Here is a 20305-nt window from a genome sequence, read left to right as displayed (position 1 = left end):
TTCATATTTGATTTTATAAGGGGCATAAGTTAAAAAAGATAAAAGTGACCACAAGTTATGAAAACATGTGAAATGACATTGTCTTAAAGTCTAATTGCTGCTATAATCATCATACTGAAGATATTACTGTAGATTTGGTTAAATTTGCTCATGCTTAAAGTCATACGTCTGTGAGATGTCTGCCTCCACCTCAGCAGTAAGCTGTGCAGACAACATTACAAAATACTAAAATAATTCAACAGCAGCTTAGCAGAAACATTGGTTGCGGTCGAATAGTCCATTTAGCTTAGGAACCTTCCTAACGGAGTGAAATGACCCGGAAGTCCCTCAGTGGCAGCCATGATAAGTGCCGTTCGAATTCTCTAAATTAAAAGGAAAGGAGGTTTCAAACTTCCTTTATAACCTCCTTTAGCTTAGGAACCACTGGACCTCCCTAACCGAAAGGAGAGGAGAAAATGCTGCCCCACAATGCCTTGCGGCCGCGGCATTTGCCGTCACACAACATTCGGCCGTTCACGGAAACAACCGATTATGAACGAGAAATGATATCATGAAAGTTATGGTGCTTATTAAGCATTTGAAAACGTATGTGGTAAGTTGCCAAAGTGCTTTGTTTTGAACGTTCATCAGTATTATAATCAAAAAGAGAAATATGAACGTTAGTTTTTACTGAAATGATCAAATAAAGTCAACATTACAGTCTTTACTGAACTGTGTGGGGTTTGTTCAACTTTTAAAAGATGTTTGAATGGTGATATACACAGTGATAGATGTTAAGGACTAACGTTTATAATAAATACATTTGTATTGATTTTAAGATCTTTTCATACAATCATACGTATTGGGATCATTTGTATGTGGACCGGAGGGAGAGGGTGACGAGCATAAGTTTCACTTTCCTTTTTTATTTCAATTCCAGCTTTGGTCATGAAGAATATGTTTCTCTGTTGTCCCCGTTCATAACGCATAAAACAACAGCATCAGAGCACGGTGCAGAGTCTCTAGATGAGTTTACAGTAGTCCCTCGTTCTTAACATCCATGTTGTAGTCCGCTGTATAGAAAACTGTAGTTTCCATAGTTTCCCCACAGCAGCAGACGCACATTTATGACCTCCGCTGGCGCATCATAAACACGTCGGATAGTGAAAGTGCAGTCGGATTCTCTAAAGTACCGCAGTCTCTTCTCCTAAATCCTTTTGAATTCTCCTATCCACTATCCCTTAACCCCGTGACGTTTCACTCCGAAGTTAAGGAATAGACGATAGGGTTAGAATTTAGGAGCTGATTTTTGGACTATTCGACCGCAACCATTATCTCTGCTAGAAGGGATGGACTAGAAATGAAAAACGCCCTGGACTTTGACCCCTCCCAGCCTACATTTATTGAAGTCCAAGAAGCTGAAATACTTTACCCTAAAAAGCTCCTAAGCGCATGCGTGGCATTTACACACCACCCGTGAAGACGAGATGGGAATCATCTTCAATAGACGATCTTTGACTGATTAACACCTCGCCTGTCAAAAAACACCAAAATAAGCTAAGTTATTATGTAAGTTCTATAATAACAGAAACTGATTAACTCTGGTTATTTTTATTTTATTTGGGATGATTAGGTTTTAGGCTCACCATACTGCTTTATTAGTTAAAGGACATAGACAATAAGTTAGCTAAATAACGTGAAACTCTGCTAGCTCATCAAGAAGAGATCGCTAAGCTAACTTTAGCTAACCAAAGCTAAAGTAAATGGATTGTTAGCTTTTGTGAATGACAAATAATTTAGGAATTTGGTTAAAATAACCTGTTTAGAGTTATCTAATTTAGGTTTTGTTAAAACATAGATGATTATTAAAGGATTGTTTTCCTGAACATTACCTGGTTTTTGGATTTTTACAGGTCTGAGAAGGACAGTGTTTTTCCGACGCAAACCTTCTCTGCAAACAGATTTAAAGCTCTCGACTATGTATTTGAGGTTCGTTTTTTGTCATTGACTGGAAATAGACTTATTTGTTTGTTACCTCAGAATATTATCATTAAACGTTAAAGATATGTCCTCTCAGAGCACCACCAGTCTGAAGGTAATGATGAACCTGCTGGCCCTGCCGCCGCCCTACGTCCCCGGCAGCGGTGATCTGTACCCGGACAGAGGAGAGCTGCCCGAGGCCTCCTACCGGACCCCGTGGATCAGAGGTATACATGGCTAACTAAGGTCATAAGCACTGCGTTCACTGGTGTATTACATTTTCTTTCAAACAATGTAATAAATATGTTCCTAGAGATTTCAAATTATAAGGAAAATATCCAGTAAAAATATATAGGATTATACACATTATTGAACGAACAAAAATAATAAAAAAATGAATAATCATTAAAAAAAAATAGCTAAATAAACTCCCATTACATAAATGGCGAAACAAAAATATTAATAATACATTTAATACAAAATTGCTACAGGTGTCAAACTGCCCTAAATGAGATCAAAATAAACACATTTCTCCCCTCTCACAGGAAAGGTGATCTCCACATGCAAACTGTTTGTCAGTGGTTCTGTGCTTGATGACCTGGGAGGAAAAAAGCGTCCAGTCAATTCACCTGAAAGGTTCATAACTGTCTCATGGTGCAAATAATTTTCACCCTCATCATGTTTTATTGTTAGAGTCATCATTTTGATATTTATATTCCAGATTTAATGTGACTCTGAGTGAACTGAAAGGGGATTTGGAGATGATACCAAGCTCTAATCCTGACTCAATTAACGATCTAAACCAGGATGAGATTGTAAGCCTTAAGTCACAGATTGAAAATCCACTTCAGGAATCATTTTACAAGTTGACAACTGACCAGATGAAACCTGAAAAGGAGAACAGAGGTAACTCAAGGTTCCCATCAGCTGTTAAATAATATCTGTGACTTTGATCTTCTTTCTCACCAAGAATTCTTTTTATCTGTCAAAGATCTCCTCCTGCCAGAAGAGCTCATGGTTGTTGATCACCTGCTGCACTTTAAGAGACATTTACCCACGATGAAAGCCAAGATGTCCAGGCTGCGGACGCTCCCTGTGGCCGACCCTCTGCTCTGTTCGACAGGAAAAAAACTCTCAGAGGACGCCGTATTCCAGTGTGTGAGCTGTATTAATATATGTAGTGGAGTAAAAGCAATATTATTTTCCTTCTGAAACGTAGTGGAGTAGAAGCTTAAAGTAACAGAAAATTGATATTCTCAACTAAAATACTGTCACCTCAAATTGTACTTAAGTAATATGCTTAGTTACTTTACACCACTGCTTTTCAGACACTGTGCGTCTTATGAAAAACCTCCCGGTGCAAACACCAGTGACTTTCCGATATGTGCAAACATTCAAGAGGAGTTTGGTAAAGAGTCGCTAATGGAAGAAGAGGTAACTAAAATAAAAAAATGCCAAATGATTTTCTTATTAAGTGTGAAATGACAACATTTCAATGTATTTCTGTGTAGTCTCTGCTGCTGCCGGTTGTTGTGGACACACTGAATCTGAGTTGGGAGAAGTGCACCGCCTTTTCAAGCATTTGTGGTCAGATGGACGTTGCTCCTGAACAGCTACATGAGCAACCTCCTGTTCTGGATATGCTTCATAAAGGTAACTAACATTATACAAGTCCAAAAAGATCAACACAAATGCACATTAGCAGAGAAAAGTAAACTGACATACAGGAGTCACATTTCTCCCAGCTATCCCTTCAGATGCATCAGTATCGGTGGACATTTCCAAGTATGAAGTACCAGAGGAGTCCGGCAACAAGTGCTGCATGGATGGAGGCCTGATGGAGTTGGCAGGTAAAAGTTACAGAGAGAAAACACAAAGGGAAACTTGTTAGTTGATCGTTATGCACAGAAATCTTTACTACAGTTGCTGGTTTACTCAAATCTAACACCTTACATACCCTCCACCAGTGATTTGAGTCAAATAATTTACTTACGTGAAAGTGAAATACCACACTATTAAAAATACATGCTCTTGCTATCTGTATTGTTATTATTATGTTATTATGTTGCATTGTTGGAGAAGCCTGTGACATAAGATTTTCAACTACATAATTACTCTGTAGCTATGTCAGATTGACAATAAAGAACCTTGAACCTTGAACCTTGAAGTAAAAGATTTGCATTCAACATTTGACCAATTTACAAGTTTTAGCAACAAAAAGTACTTTAAGTATTGAAGGCAAAAGTACTCTTTATACAGAATGCTCGGTCAATTATATATTTTTGGATCAATATCGATAATGAATACATATTTAAACAGTACTTCAAGCAGGTAGTCGTTAAGGTTGGAGCTACCTTTATCTGCTTATAATAATGCATTATTTTATAAACTGGTACAAAATTCAATTTGTTCTGTAGGTTAAATTTAAATCTGAAAAATCACGTTGGCTGTTAAATTAATGGCGTTTAGAATAACAAGTACAGTATTTGCCCCTGAAATGTGATGGAGAAAAGTGTAAAGTAGCCTAAAAAAGAAATACTTAAAGGGGACCTATCATGCAAAATGCACTTTTGTACGTCTTTTATACAGTACATGAATATGTGTCCCCGGTGTTCCAGGGAACTCACCAAGTGTCAGAAAACACAACCCTCTCTATTTTCCTCCATACCCAAATCTCTAAAAAAGGGGCTGCAACGGATCTGATAAAAACTGATCCAGATTTGAACACTGTCCTGACGTCAGGACGGTGGCGCTACGGCTATTGGGCCAACTCCACCAATCAGGAGGAGACCGCCATGGCCATTGCCGTTCGAAAGCGCTGGAGACGCTGTAGTACATATGCCAGGCCTGTAGATGGTGCTGTTCTCACTGAATCTGCCCCTGCACAAACATAGCTATGAATAGAGTGGCGAAGTCCCTCCCCTTCCGGTGGACCTCCATGGGACCTTATTTCGGAAAAATTATGTATTGAAGTCAATGGAGAGAGAAAGATTATCTTTCGATCCCGTTTGAATTGTGCCACGAATTACACATATGTGTGTCAATTTAAAAGATAATTTTGCAAGTCAAAAAAAAAAAAAGTGTCGTAAAACTGTGAAGTAACACATTTGTTTGTGTGAAACCACTCAATGAACTACATCTCTGGTCTCACAGAACAACACACGTCACCAAGATGGCCGTCACTACTGTCAACAAAACGATTGGCTACCCTCACTATCACCACAATGAAACACGTCCTGAAGAATGTCATGCAAAGCTGCCTGCCTGCCTTCCTTTGATTCTCTCTGAACTGCCCGGTCGTTTTAATGTTTAATGTCAACCATTTGTGCAGATAGCATGAAGTAGAGAAGATCGCTAGCGTTAGCGTTAGCATTTCTCCCCCGGGCTTAAATGGTGTATTATAGAATGATCACACCGGTGACAGTACTATTCAAAGGGTTCACGAAATATGACTACTACTCTTACTGTTTAACATGTTGGGTTACTTCATGTTACTTCATGTTAAGGCTAATAAAAATGACACGGCTGTAATGCTAACTAACGTGCTAGCTACTAGCTAGCTTGATCCAGACACTCCTAGTCCTTTCATCAGACGGGAACATAGACTGTATATATAAAGTCGGGAAGACGGGAAGCGAAAGAACGAGCAAGACCCATTGCTGGTATAATAACAACCTGGTACTAAGCACACAGGCATCTTGTTAAAGTTATCTTATCTTAGCCAGCGCCATATAGATAGATTATATCTATATGGCGCTGATCTTAGTGGAGGAAAACAATTGTGACATCACTTACGCGACTCTGGGATTTGTAGTCTTTCTAGTTACGTATTTTTCATAGTCTTATATTTCAACAGTTTTATGACAAACTGTGACTTTTTTGACATGGAAATGATTTTTTAAGATTGACAAACATCATATGTGTAATTCATGGCACAATTCAAACGGGATCGAAAGATAAGTTTTCTCTCCCCATTGACTTCAATGCATAATTTTTCCGAAATAAGGTCCCATTACCCGGAAGTAAGCGGGCGTGACTTCGCCACTCTATTGTCAAATTGAGCAAAATGAGGCATGGCTAAAATGCATGATCTGTTTGGTATTTTGAAAAAAAAAAGTATAAATATGCCTTATATAGGTATGGTCCTACACTATATTATTATAATATAGCATGATAGGTCCACTTTAAGTAAAGTAGGGGTATTTCAAATTCTACTTGAGTAAATTATTACTACTGCCCCCACCAAAATGACTATCTACTGTAATGATACATTGTTTTTTGGACACAGCAACAACTCACTTTTAATGTATATTTATAGCTTCCCTACACCTGTGATTAAACTTCATATTCCTCTAAGGACGAGCGTTGCTTCCGACTGAAATGGAGCTGGATGTGACTTTGACGCTGACTCCCGAGACGAATCAAATCAAAATCTGTCCGTCCACATGTGACCTGCAGCAGGAAGAGCTGTCAGCGCTCGGCAGACTGTGAGTGACCGTAACATGTGGTCCAACTGCAGTGGCGAGCCGTGACTTTTGTACCTAGGTACTCTGACCCCCCCCTTCCCTCGAAAAAAAAGAAGAGTTATTACGTCACAGCGTATACTTCAGCCGAATATCAAAACAGCGGCCCGGGGTGCAAAACGCATCAATGACAGCGGCCCTCTACCACACAAAACAACACCATTTATATAAACACCTATCATGACAGGGCACCCACAGCCAAGTAACAATTACAAATGAATTAAGTCGGCACGGCGGCCCACATTGAAAATGACTTAGTCCTACCTTTGATGATCAAATCACTGAAACACAAAGTCCATCCTCCTGTCCTTTTGGATGAAGCACTTGATGGCGGGGTCATGCAGCTGATCCTTTGCTTTTTTGTAACTCAATCTTGAAAATGACTTGGTTAATAATTTCGCAACGATGTCATCACTATTACTGAAGTGAGCCATCATGAACGAACTTATGCTAATTAGCTACTTCCGCCTAGCTTGACCCGTTGTTATTATAACACATGCATAAACTTCACAGCGGGCGGAACGGTCATAAAGTCCGCGATAATAAAGCCCACCCATTTAGAGGGAAGATATGATTGGTCAATTGTACTGTCATTTGACATTACTCTCTCGTTGAGTTACTGTAGCGGGCCCTCTGTGAATTCATAGCTGGACCACCAATCAACTCCTATCGTCACAGTAACTCGCAGAGAGGCCTAAAGGAGCTTCTTTCATTTAACCCTTCACATTCAAACAGAAACTGAACAGGCCGATTCGAAGGATTTATTTCTTTGGAAATGTTATTTTAAATACAATTAAATCAAGTTATTTTGGTAAAACTAATGAAAAATATAACAAAACAAAAAGAAAATATATATAATTTTTTTTATGTTTTAAAATATTATATTTTAGAATATCTTAGGCCCTCAGAGACGGCTCGCCACTGTCCAACTGCTTATACAACCTGATGAGGTTTTATTGAAATTTCAGTGAACATACATACGAAGGAAATTCACAGCCTTAGTTTAAATATCAAATTCTCTTTCAACACATCCAGGGGTTCAAACATTATCTTTGAAATCATTTGGAGAGATTATAGCAGATATAATCACTCTGTTAATCATGTGCAAAAGCTCTAACATCTATGATTGTCCTGTAGATCTTTGGTGTCAGCGAGGGCTCAGACAGAGATGGAGGCGGCTCTTTGGACGGCGGAGAAGCATCCGACCTGGGTGATGGGCTTTCTGTTGGCAGGTGAAGGTTTGATAGCTAAAGAGGTGCTCAGCATTTTCTATACACGAGTTGTTAAATACTGAAAATAAATAAGAAATATGGCGACGTAGACAAGAAATAAGGTGATAAAAGTAATATTAGTCTGAACATTAGTTTGAAAACACTACATTGAACAAATATTAAATGACATAAATATCAAACACTTCATGTGTTTGTGCAGCAGCACCAGGATGGAAAAACATACAGACAAAGTATAACAAATAAAGAAATATATAAAATAAAGAAAAAATAATATCAGTCTCTGAATATGCCTGCATAAATATATAGAATCTAAATATACTATAGTACATACTGTAGTTGAATGGGATAACGTTAAAATAATATCGTTTTAGGTATAGAAACATATTGCATGTTTTTTTTAGTCGATGCAGTTATTCATTTTGTACTTCATCATTGCACAGTAACGTGTTTGATACTGCAGCACTTCTAAACAAGAATATAGAAGACTTAACAAAAACACCCAGGCATCCGGATAAGAATGAAACTCTGAATCAGCAACATTTCGTGGTGCTTTGGCCTTTGTGTTGATCGGCTGCTTTACGTTTATCAAACAACAAAATGTCTTTGAGTTTCCTCACTTTAAAAAAACCCTGAAGCTTAACATTTTTATTTGTATTCACAAAAAGAAAGCCCCAAAGCTTCATAAGGCTTAATCCGCTCATCACAACTTGCCATTGAAAAAGGTTTTATTATGTCCTCTGTGAGTGTGTGTGTCAAATTGGAGACAAACTAGTGGCAGGAGTTTTGAAGACAGAGCGGTCAAATTATGCTTGTATGAATTATCTGGGAATCAGAGAATATATCTTTTTTATTCCAACTGGATTATATTCAGGATGTCACTGCTGCTACCCTGATTTTGACTGGTTTACTTTCACGAGTCTTCCAAAGTTATGGCAGGCCTTTTAAAGAAGTCATTAACCACAGTATCAACTTTTTAAAGCATTTCGCTGTGGTTCAATCACGAATTGTAGACATGTAAAAAATGCTCTTTGGGAGCCCAAGTTTGATCTAAATCTGTCTCCTGGGCCGTTTATAGAGACACGCGCTACACTTAAATCCACAAAGTAGGTTTTTCAACATCGAATCTGCTGTATTTTCTTACAGAGCCTCAAATAAATGAACCAGTCGTAGAGTTTCAGCCGCTGTCTGAAGCCCGGAGAGTCATAAAGTCAGAGGATCTGCAGTCCCACAGGGAGACAGGACCCCCGCAGGTGGATCTGTGCAGCAGCCGCCAGTTCACAGAGAGCATGACCTCCGAGTTACCCCCCACCACAGAGGAGAAGATGGAGGACTTCCAAAAACTGTCACCTGAACATATGGAGAGTGAGTAGTCTGTACTTTTGATTGAATCTTCTGTTTTAGTTTATTAGAGGGGGAATTCTATGTATGATAACTTTTAATATGAACCTGAGTTAAAACAGTTTGTGGATTCATTATTAAGTCTTTAGATATAACATTCATTGATTTTTTTTGATTATTGATTTATTTGTTGATTAATTATTTTCTTTTTTCAAGTAAACTTGCTAAACCATGCAGATTACAGCTTAATACATGGGCAGGGTTCTTACGGTCATTAAAAACCTAGAAAAGTCATTGAAATTCAAAATGCAAATTCCAAGCCCTGGAAAAGTTATGGAAAACAATATTTTTCCCAAAGTTTTGGAAAAGTCATGGAAATGTAACTAAAGTTGCATCAAATATAATTTATATTTTATCTAATTGCCGAAATAGTAATACTATAATGATAATAAATACTGTATCGTATAGTAATGAAATGGCATTTAACTGTCGAGGTATTTTGCTGGTGAGAGATTTTAGTTGCTTTAGCGTGTAGAAGCTAGTAAGCCTACTATTGGATTTGTTTTAGATAGGCACAACATGTTTCATATGCAGACCTTATTTTCCTGTTCCATGTTAAAATAAACCATTTTCAGTGGTACCGCTGAGAAAGAGTAATTTATTTGGTCATGGAAAATTAGGTAAAGGTCATGGAGAAGTCATGGAGAAGCATTGGTGAAAAAGTGTATGAACCCTGCATGGGGATGTTTGACTGTTTCTAGGAAAGTAAAATGGATTTATTTGCTTTTCTTTGGTGATGGATAAAAAATATAGGGTTGGTCATGAACATGTTTCACTATTTCCTTACTGTTTTGTACACTGAATCAACAGTGTTATTTAGAGGATGAGAGTTTAACACAGTTGCAGCAGATTTCTGACATCACTTCACCTGCTCTGGTCTCATTCACAGTTGGATCCGTAACGATGAATCCAACGGACAAACCTCAGTTCCCTCAGCCGAAGAAATGTGAACCTGCTGCTTTTCTTGCTGAAGCTCCTGCGGAGGACTCTCATCTCCATAGAGAAACTGTTGCCGACACGTCTCAGAACGCCTTCCTGATGCACAAAACAAACAATAAGGAAGTCAAACCTGCAGCGGTAATATTTTCAGAACCTGCTGCCAACACCAACACTAAAGATGACGTTTCAGAAAAGAGGTTTTTAGACGTTGCAGCCATGTTTCCCCCTCGTGAGACGGACATCAACACCAGTAGAGGATACAGTAAGACGGAGCAGAGTGCTGTGTCCCTTGGACGTCCAGGGGAGAAGAAGATGGACTGTCTGTCCACCTTCATGATCCTGAGGTCTCAGCAGAGAGCTTCGGTTACTGTAACGCGTCAGAGCTCATCTCCAGGTACACCGTGGTATCGTTTGGTTGAAATGACAAAAGATAATGTTTTTATTAGCGTCTCCTCTCAAAAAGCTTCAAGACCATTTTCATTGACCTCCTTTTTGTTTTTGCAGCTGTACTTATTCATATATTTTCATAATTTTGTATACATGCCTCAAAAACGTGTGCATTTTGTGCAAGTTGAAGGTAGTCTTAGTTTAATATAAAATAAAACATTACTTGGACATATTGACTTTGGAGTAGCACATGACATTGATTGAGCCTTCACTTCACTTCCATCAATATTTGCTATTTGTAGATACATTATTATTATTAAATTACTTTATGTAGGATCTATTTCAGTTTAAAAACTGTCTCCATCTAGTGCTCACCTTAAGAATGTGGCCACTCTGAGTTGCCCTTATACGTTTATAAAACTCTCCATGTAGTAACTTTGTGTACATTGTTCTATGGTTATTTCTGAACACTATTATGTTACTACAATATGAACAGCATACAGAGCTTGAACGATTCAATAATAAATCAAGTAACTGATCCATAGAGTTTAAATAATGCAACCATTTTGATAGTTAATGAATCAGTGATTTTTTTACCCTTCACTGTCGGTTATGGGAATTATTTGGTTCTCTCCATCTCTTGACATTTTATAAAACGATAGATTAATCGGGAAAAAAATGTGTACAAAAAAATGAGTACGTTGGTACTAACCTTATGTACTCATGGTCTAATGACTCATTCATATAACACACTGACATCTCATCCTCTTTCTATCAGCACTAATGGTGGATGAACAAAAAGCACCATCTGAGCATCATCAGCCTCCTCCACATCCTCCGAGGCAAACACCAGATCAGAGGTATTTGAGTGGAGCGGTGTCAGGAAACGCTACCAGAGAGCAGAAAGCAGCGGTTCAGACGACGGGTCAAAGCATCCCTCAGTCCAGCCCTGAAGGCAGACAGGAATACAGAGTCATCCTGGTCCAAGCCGACGGTATGACACCAAAATATACACCAAAACATGTCTCTTAAGAACAGCATGGAAAAGACGTTTCAGAAGGTGTTTGAAGTTCGTTTTTTTAACCCCTTATCCTCCCACACAGACAGTCAGCAGCACGCCCACTGTGAGCTGCTGGCCTTCGCTGAGCCGTGTTTGATCTCTGCCAGGCAGCTGGGGCTCAACTTCCCGGGGCCGGGGGACTTCAGCTGCCTGGCCCCGGACCAAACACACTTCATCCTCAAACAGCAGGAGAAGGCGCTCTGCGGGAAACATGCACAGAGCACAGAGAGGGTCAGAGGTACAAAATGTAATTTCATTATCCAGAAACACTATTGTACAAAGCTATTTGTGTGTGTTTTCTAGTACTGATAGATTCATTCAGTGTAAGAAAAGGTGTAAAAGCCCTCTGCTGGCCTTGTGTTGCACACAGATCAGGAAGCACTGTTCAACCAGGCGGCTGTGATTCACGTGCTGGTGACATTCAAGGAGCTGCTGCTGAAGTGTGACCTTAAGACTGCATTAGGTCAGTTTAACTCACTTCAAAACTTGGTCCTAGGGGAGTTATATTTTATAGTTAAGATTTAAATATATACTATACTACATACTGAACACACATTCTTTTGTATTGTTTATTTCATTTTTAAACTTAGCAAAATGTGTATCCAGATGAGGTTTTATTAGATTTGTTTGACAGTGCTGATATCAAAAGCAAACAGCTAAACACCCGTCATATTTTTGGTTTAAATGTTGGGTAAAAACCGCAATATGTCACGTAAATAACCCCAAACTGTTTTCACTTCTGTAACTTCAAAATGTTTGTTCATGTTTGTGATCCATCAGTGTGTGTTCAAACAATTCCCTGATTGTAACATGGTATTTATGATGTTGTGACGTTTGACGGCCTTCTCTTAATCCACTAAAGATTACCTGATGAAGGCAGCGGAAGCGTGTGCGGATCAGAGTCTGCAGCAGCTGGTGAAGAGGCTGCAGATCATCCTCTTCCTCAGTCTCAAGAACCAGGAGTCCAACCTCAAACTGCTGAAGCTGCAGCAGCTGCTGGCCGCTCAGCTGCAGGGCAGACAAGGACAGAACACCGTGGAGAAAGTATTAACTGTTTAACCAGCAGCCAACGCGTCTTAATGTTTAGTTGTGAAACACTTATGCTCCCGTTTGTCCTCCTTTAGATTCTCATCTTACTATCAGTCGACTCTGACGACATCAGATCTCTAATCATCAGCAGTTTGAGCCACGTGACTGGTGAGCAACCCTTGATCTCTTTCACATATCGGCTACAACACTAATACAATAAATAGCACTGTGGTAATAAGTGTTGTGGTTAAATACAAACACTTGTGGGGAACAAACTCGCAAATCAAAAGCCAAAAGTAATACTCAGGAGTTTGCTGCATTTTTAGTAAAGAACATACCGTCACATAATCATGTTTGTTTTTGTTTTGCCCAGGTGCTGCTGTAACTGCAGTTTGTCCTGAGGGGGACAAGAAGAAACTGAATGGAGCCAGTGTGGTCAGCAGGTAAAAATGGAAAGTTGTTCATTAGTATTTTTGTATAAATATCATTATTTATACAAATATATTTCAACATTCCTCATCAACCACATCCGGAATGTGTGTTATCTAAGGAATTATGAAATAAAAGAAAAGCTTGTTTTAATATATTTTTCATTCCGAGTTTTATTTACATTATATTATAACAACCAAGTCATCCCTTGCATCACTGCATACTGTACGGGCAGCTAGAGAGTTTTGGTGTAATGGAGTTAGTGGTAAATGTTTTGCAGTGTTAAAGACATTATTCCATGCTGTTGTGTTCCCACTGTCACCCTGTGGTACCAGAATGCATCACAGTGTGTGTGTGGTGGTGCATGAGCAGCACGTCGGGGCGGACTTCCCCTGGAGCTGCTTCTCTCTGGTTGTGGAGTACGACCATCCGGGACAGTCGCCGTGGGCAACAGTCTGCAGAGAGAGGGGCATCAGTCACCTCAGCTTCAACACCATCATCTCTGACTCTGGTCAGCTGCCACACACACACACACACACACACACACACACACACACACACACACACACACACACACACACACACACACACACACACACACACACACACACACACACACACACACACACACACACACACACACACACACACACACACACACACACACACACACACACACACACCACACACACACACACACACACACACACCACAAGAAGATTCGGAGACAGTTTCTTCCCGCGGGCAGTGAGACTGTTAAAAAATTGAACTGTTGAAACAACTTCAAACATTCAACTGCTACTCAGTAGTATGTATCTAATACCTAATATATATATATCATTCCAATAACTTGTATATAGACTCATACTGCACTATTCCACATCATAACTTTATTTCATTTTTATAACTATTATTATTTTTGTATTGCTCTTGCTCTTATTGTTATTATGTTATGTTATTATGTTGCATTGTTGGAGAAGCCTGTGACATAAGATTTTCAACTGCATAATTACTCTGTAGCTATGTCAGATTGACAATAAAGAACCTTGAACCTTGAACCTTGAACACACCACACACACACACACACACACACACACACACACACACACACACACACGTGTTATATGTTGTTTTTTCCCCAGAAGAGAACAGTAAAGGCTGGTGGTGCCTGGAGGACAATGTGCCCAATGTGCTGTTTGTCACAGAGGGGCTTCTCAACTGTCCACTGCTGCTGCAGACCCTAGAGTCAGGGTAAATGTCTAAATACAAAATATTAATAATATCCAGCCGCATTTGCATTCCATATCGAGAGAAAACATCAGGACTCAATAGCAAACCATCAACCTGCATCATCAATTGATTTGATTCTCAGAACGTAGTGATGAAATACCTGTGTGGTGTGTTCAAATATTAGGTTTTGTCCAACTTTGGAATTGGTTTCAGAGTTGAATATGACGTACGATAGAAAAGCAACAAATCCTCACATTTGAGAGCTGGAAATTGAGAATGAAAACATTACCAAGCAAAGAAAAAATCAATAATCAAAATGGTTTCTAAGTAATTGTCTATCAAGAATCAGTTTCAGCTTTAGTGGTTATACTAGTGTACCTCTCTTTATGGAAGTCCTATCTCGGTAGAATATTTATTCAGAGAACATTTAAAGAAAACATACCTCAAACAATTTACAGTCAGGCTTCTACCACACTTGCCAATGATGATAAGCTATCATTAGAACACCATATGGTGAAAGGTGTGTGTGTGTGTGTGTGTGTGTGTGTGTGTGTGTGGTGTGTGTGTGTGTGTGTGTGTGTGTGTGTGTTGTGTGGTGTGGTGTGTGTGTGTGTGTGTGTGTGTGTGTGTGTGTGTGTGTGTGTGTGTGTGTGTGTGTGTGTGTGTGTGTGTGTGTGTGTGTGTCACTGAACAGATGTAATATAACGGTGCTGGAGAGGAGCCACTGTCGATCCCTCCAGTTCCTCGGAGGGACCCAACACTACTGTGTGATCACGGTGGATGAAAGCACCGCTATCGTCATTCAGGTACCAGGGACACAGATTCCTGCTGCATCCTCCAACACACACACACAGGCGCACACACACAGGCGCACACACACAATATAATACTACCTTTCTGGAAATGTTTTTACTTCCCTCTACTGAGGTTTTTGGGCATTGCATGTAACTGGAAAAATAAATATGTGTGTGTGCAGGAGGAGGATGAGCTGTGTCAGGAGCGGGCGAGTGAGAGCGTAGTGATGAGGCTGACTGCTCTCTCTCTGCAGTACAACTGCTGTTGGCTTATCCTGCACTGCAGAGAAAGCCAGGGAGGAGGGTGAGAGTCCACACACAACACACAACACACACACACACACACATACATCTTGTACACAAAGGCTCACCATCACTGCTGCCTGTCTTTCTGTTTGTGTCATGGCAGATTTTCTGGCCAAGCCTTCAGCAACTTGGTGTTGGTTTATTCCTCTCTGGTTCTGTTTGGCATGAAGTCTGAGGATCTAGACGTCAAGGTATAACACAAACATAATTTAGTTTCTTTCCTTTAACGGTTTTCCATGCTGTCAAAAAATCTCAGTCAGAAAAATACTGCTAATAAAAAGTCACCATATACTTTAGTTATTTAATTGAGTCATTAAATGTAGTTACTGGTATAAATACTGTGGTCAAAAACATTTGAACACCTGACTTTTTCTTTATTAAAAAAATGGAAGGGGACTGTTTTTTCGAAAAAAAGAAAATTATTAGAATTAGATAATAGGTATAAGGAGATAATGAAGTCATAAATCTGCAAGTAAACACCCCCTAATTCTCAAATATTTAAGTCATTATTTGCACAAAAGACACGTGAATGATTTCTTCTGAATAGGCTCAATTGTTGACGTCTCTTAGAAGTCTAAATAATAAATAAATACAAAAAGCTAATAATATAGTGTGATGAGGTTGATCAAAACCTTGCAAAGTGAAGCTATGCGTTTCCTTGACGACATTCTTTTTTGGTACAATTTTGACTTGAGAATATTCAAGAGTTTTCTAAGAATATCAGTTTGAAAGGTCAAAAACCTCAAGTAGCCCTAATCTGGTGTATTATGTGATCACTACATCTCTCAAGTTATTTAATTGGTTGTGAATTTCAATAAGTGGTTGAGCTAAAACACAATATAAAGCACTAAGTCTTTCGCTGTGTTTGTCAGGTGCTGATGTTGTCTGACGTGATGGAAATATCCAAATGGATCAGCCGGATCTGCCTCCACAGCCTGATGGCCAGTGAGAGGGATCCTCACCACTTCCTGGACAGAGACTGGCTGGCTGTGATCCCCTCAGAGGTGATGCTTCCACAGGAAGTTACACAGACTGGTTGAGAGGGTTTTCTTTGGTTTTCAATAACTACATCCACCCACCGCATGCATATTTTGTCTTTTGAGTTCAACAACATCTACAAATAATCTCACATTGTACACTTCTTTGTTTGAAAACTAACAAAACCATTAATCAAATAAGGAAAAACTGGTCTTTAAATATGAGCAAACCAGGGGGCTTACAAACACCCATCAATTCAAACACTTATCAATTATGATCATGAGTCTCAAAGCAAATGTTAAATCCTCCACTACAAGCATGTCATGCATCACAATGAACCAGTCTGGAAATGCAGGCCTCTTTTTTTTTTTACTGGCGACCATCATTATTCTAAACTTTTAGGCTTTACAAAAGCCAAGCTGCTGTCGTGGTAACCTACCCAGGATCTTAAGTTTCTCTTATGCCATCTCGGATTGTCTGCCAGTATTGGCAAATCCCAGAGCATTCCCAGAACACATGCTAGTGATTTACTCTCAGACCCACAGCATGCTGGGAAACATCAAGTATCTGGCCATATTGTTCCAGTTAAACTCTCCCTGACAGCGAGTTGGTTGAGTTCCATTTCTTATACTTAACGTTTTCCTACTCTTCCATTGATAATGTTTTCTTTGTTTTTCCACTTTTCTTTATAAGGATGTGTTCACAACGCTCAGCTGCTGAAGGCCCCAGTATAGTACAGAAACAGTTCTGAGACCTGTAGGCCTTTATGCTGAATAAAACATTTTTATATTCATATAAATCTCTTGCAACTCAACAGCAGATGGCTTTCATGTTTACCCCCTGACCCCAGAGAAGTATTTCCAACATGAGTTTGTGTTGTTCTGTGGTTTTCTCTCCCTGTAGGAGGAGAAGTGCCTGCTGCAGTTCCCCTGTATTAACCCTCTGGTGGGTCAGCTGATGCTGAGGAGAGCCCCGTCAGTCCAGTGGCTCCTGGGGGCCCCTCTGTCTCAGCTGAAGGAGCTGCTCCCTGAGGTTCCACAAAAAGTCCTCAAGGTGATCAGAAATATGAAACTACACTTTTTAAATCACCCGTATACTGTATGATGTTTTTTCCCTTAAAGCTCCCCAGAGGTTTATAGGATCAATACATTCCTTAATGATAACACGTCGTTTTCCAGATTATACTGTCAGTCTGATTATCAGACCAGTCGCGTCATACAATGCACGGTTTGGTTTTCTGGATGGCGAAAACAGCCATGAAACATTCACTCTACTCACATGACACGTTAATACATTTAACATGAAACATTCACTCACATAACACGTTAATACATTTAACATGAAACACTCACTCACATGACACGTTAATACATTTAACATGAAACACTCATTTATGGTATTTTGAAAAAGAAGCAGGGCTGTAACATTGTCTGGATTAATCAATTGATCATTTGAAAATAGTGAAAAACATCCTAATAATAATAATCATAGTCTTTCAAAGTCCAGTGGGATTTCTTGAAATGTATTGTTGTCACTCCTCCACCTAAAGATTGATAGCAGCAGAATTGAAGTACTTTAAAATATCTCATAGTAAGGAACATTTTAAACACCTTTTAGTGACATCTCTCATTTTGCCCTCTTCTCTTCCTGGTTTCAGCTGTTCAGTGACACCACCTCCCTGTACACGGAGTCTCAGGCGGTCCTGACTGAGACAACACATCACCCCAGACCCCTAAACAGCCTGTGGACCACCACTGATGACCCCGAGCACAACGACTCTGAACCTCAGCCAGAACTGTTCTGTAGTGACGGCAACAGCAGCTTCCTGTTCGGAGCCGATCGCAGCTTCTGTGAACCAAACACAGACTCCATGCAGGAGGGCCACACAGACTTTAGACTTGACGTGAGTACTTCCTTCAGCAGCCCAGAGGACCTCCACCCCCCCCAGAGGAGCTGGACCAGCAGTGGTCAGTGGAGAGAGGAGGACAGGGAGGAGGGGAAGTCTTCCGGCTGGAGAAGCAGAACTGGAGCCGTGGGGAGAGTTGTTGGAAGAGTAAACAGTGAGTGGACACCAAAGGTTCCAACAATCCTCAACACCCATACAGGACCTCCAGGACGCAAAAGTCCTTTCGAGCTGGACTCCACCCTCAGCTTCAGCCCCAACGCCATGCAGCAGCCAGCCCACAGTCACATGTCCAGGCACTCGCCGGTCTACAGTGTCCATCACCCTGACAACCCCCACGTCACCTACAGCCTGAGCCCCCCAGCAGAGGTCACGCTGTGGGGTCAAGGCCAAAGTAGCAACGACTTTCTCACCAACAGCAGAGACACCGCGATGATTCCCACTAACTACGGCTCCAAATGCTGGATCGGACAAGAGAGGAAGAGGAGGGGCGAGGCTGCAGGGTTAATTGAAACAGGTGAGTGTTAATTGTTATAGTTTAGGTGTGTCATTAAAGCAAATTGGGGATGATGGAAACCGATGAATAAATCACAACGTCGATAAAGCATGTGACTTAAAGGTCCACTGATGCTTCTTCTCCAGCTAAGAGACTAAAAAGGACTCCTTGAATAAATACATTAAAAAAACATAAATGCCATATTGGCAAGTTTCATCCAAACATTGTAGAGAAAGAGAGGGCAAAAACAGGATGACATCATCAAAAAGCGCGCTAGGAACACTGGAGATTTTTGTGTGTATCTTGATAAATCATTTTGTTTTCTTTGCATAATCGGTTAATACACAGATTGATATATTTCCTTTTTTTTTGTTGCAGTGATGACACCGCTGAAGAGGGGGAGGTTAAGCTATGAGAAGGTGCCCGGCAGAAGTGATGGACAGACGAGGCTTAAATTATTCTAAATGATTTGAATGCCTTGTTCCTGTGGCCTGTTTGTAAAGACATCGTTTTGCCAGATTCAAGTTATTAATGACATCATTCAAGTGTTTGTTCAGGTAGAATTACGTTTGACTTGGTCTGTTTGTTCTGCCAAGAAGTTTCTACGTCAAGCGTTGTTTGGAAATACATACATTTTATTTTTACCAAGCAGCAGTTTTTGTCTTTAAAAAATATGTGTGTAAAGGAAAAACATGAAATACCAACATTTTATTATTGTTCTAATAATATATTTTTGTAAAGTTATATATGTTAAGTATTTATAATGGCTTGTTTTAAAATGTTATGCTTCTATTTCCAATTAAAAACATATTTATTAGTGATTTTTAAATAAAACCCACAGGTTGTATTGTTATTATCCTCAATATCTGCACTTGTTATTATCCGGTACTGTTACACATTCCCAACCGGATGCTGGTGTGTAAACTCATAATGAATGACAATATAAACGTTTGAATGTTTTTTTAAATGTGTTCAAAGATGAAATTGTATATGTTGAAAATACTGTACATTATTATATAGTAAAAAAGCCTTTTTTCTGTTTATAGATTATTAGGTGTTATAAACAATCTATTCTATGTTTATATACTGCTTCTAAGTAATAAATAAGCGAGGTGCTACCAATTCCTTTTTACAAAATAGGACTTAACTGTGGGCACATTTAGCTTTTGTTTTCCTCCACACAGAGCATGCCTACTGGTGAAAAACAAATAGTGATTTATGGCTGGAGGAGTGGGATCGAGAGGGTCTTTCCCCAGCTAAACTGATAAAGCGTCTCATTTTAGCAGCTCCAATGGTGGGGATATTTCTTTTTTTTTTCATTTAGTGAAGCAATCCCCTTATCATCGCCTCTCAGCATGTGGAGAGAGTGCTTATCTTCACGAGCCAGCAGAGTGAAGCCAGCTCCCCGAGGAACCATCCCCAGACAAAGACAACCCCGAGGGACATGGACTCGGAGCCTCCCTCCTCTGGACAGACACATCCAGGCCTGGCTAGCCACCATCAATGACCCACCAGCTTCTTTTTTTTGTCTTTTAAACGTCTCTGTCTCTCCGGCCTCTGCCTTCTCGCAAACAGTGGACAAACAAAGAGACAGAGTAAATGGTTTGTTTTTGTTAATGGCACAGGGACAAAAGCAGGATGG

General features: G+C 39.8%; 1 protein-coding gene across 3 annotated transcripts; it reads left to right on the top strand.

Moving 5' to 3' along the window:
- The first annotated feature begins 556 nt into the window (after positions 1 to 556).
- LOC117473023 (protein shortage in chiasmata 1 ortholog) lies at positions 557 to 19630 on the top strand. Of its 3 annotated transcripts, none has more exons than XM_034118494.1 (28): positions 557 to 592; positions 1893 to 1968; positions 2057 to 2186; positions 2505 to 2595; positions 2681 to 2865; positions 2951 to 3113; positions 3288 to 3393; positions 3471 to 3612; positions 3717 to 3809; positions 6317 to 6446; positions 7620 to 7714; positions 8858 to 9076; positions 10002 to 10445; positions 11217 to 11432; positions 11542 to 11736; positions 11869 to 11961; positions 12361 to 12542; positions 12623 to 12695; positions 12901 to 12970; positions 13292 to 13467; positions 14099 to 14207; positions 14881 to 14992; positions 15163 to 15284; positions 15390 to 15477; positions 16159 to 16290; positions 17168 to 17317; positions 17922 to 18684; positions 19042 to 19630. In XM_034118494.1, the coding sequence occupies exons 1-28, from the start codon at positions 588 to 590 to the stop codon at positions 19125 to 19127; spliced, it is 4446 nt and encodes a 1481-aa protein (XP_033974385.1). In that variant the 5' UTR covers positions 557 to 587; the 3' UTR covers positions 19128 to 19630. The 3 variants fall into 3 exon arrangements, with proteins under 3 accessions (XP_033974385.1, XP_033974383.1, XP_033974384.1); XM_034118492.1 differs by having other exon boundaries at positions 3705 to 3809; XM_034118493.1 differs by lacking the exon at positions 557 to 592 and adding an exon at positions 1235 to 1548 and having other exon boundaries at positions 3705 to 3809.
- Positions 19631 to 20305: the final 675 nt, after the last annotated feature.

The sequence above is a fragment of the Trematomus bernacchii genome, unplaced genomic scaffold, assembly GCF_902827165.1.
Source record: "Trematomus bernacchii unplaced genomic scaffold, fTreBer1.1, whole genome shotgun sequence".
Lineage (NCBI taxonomy): Eukaryota > Metazoa > Chordata > Actinopteri > Perciformes > Nototheniidae > Trematomus > Trematomus bernacchii.
The sequence above is the reverse complement of the archived record's forward strand: the minus strand, read 5'-3'. Positions and strand labels throughout refer to the sequence as shown.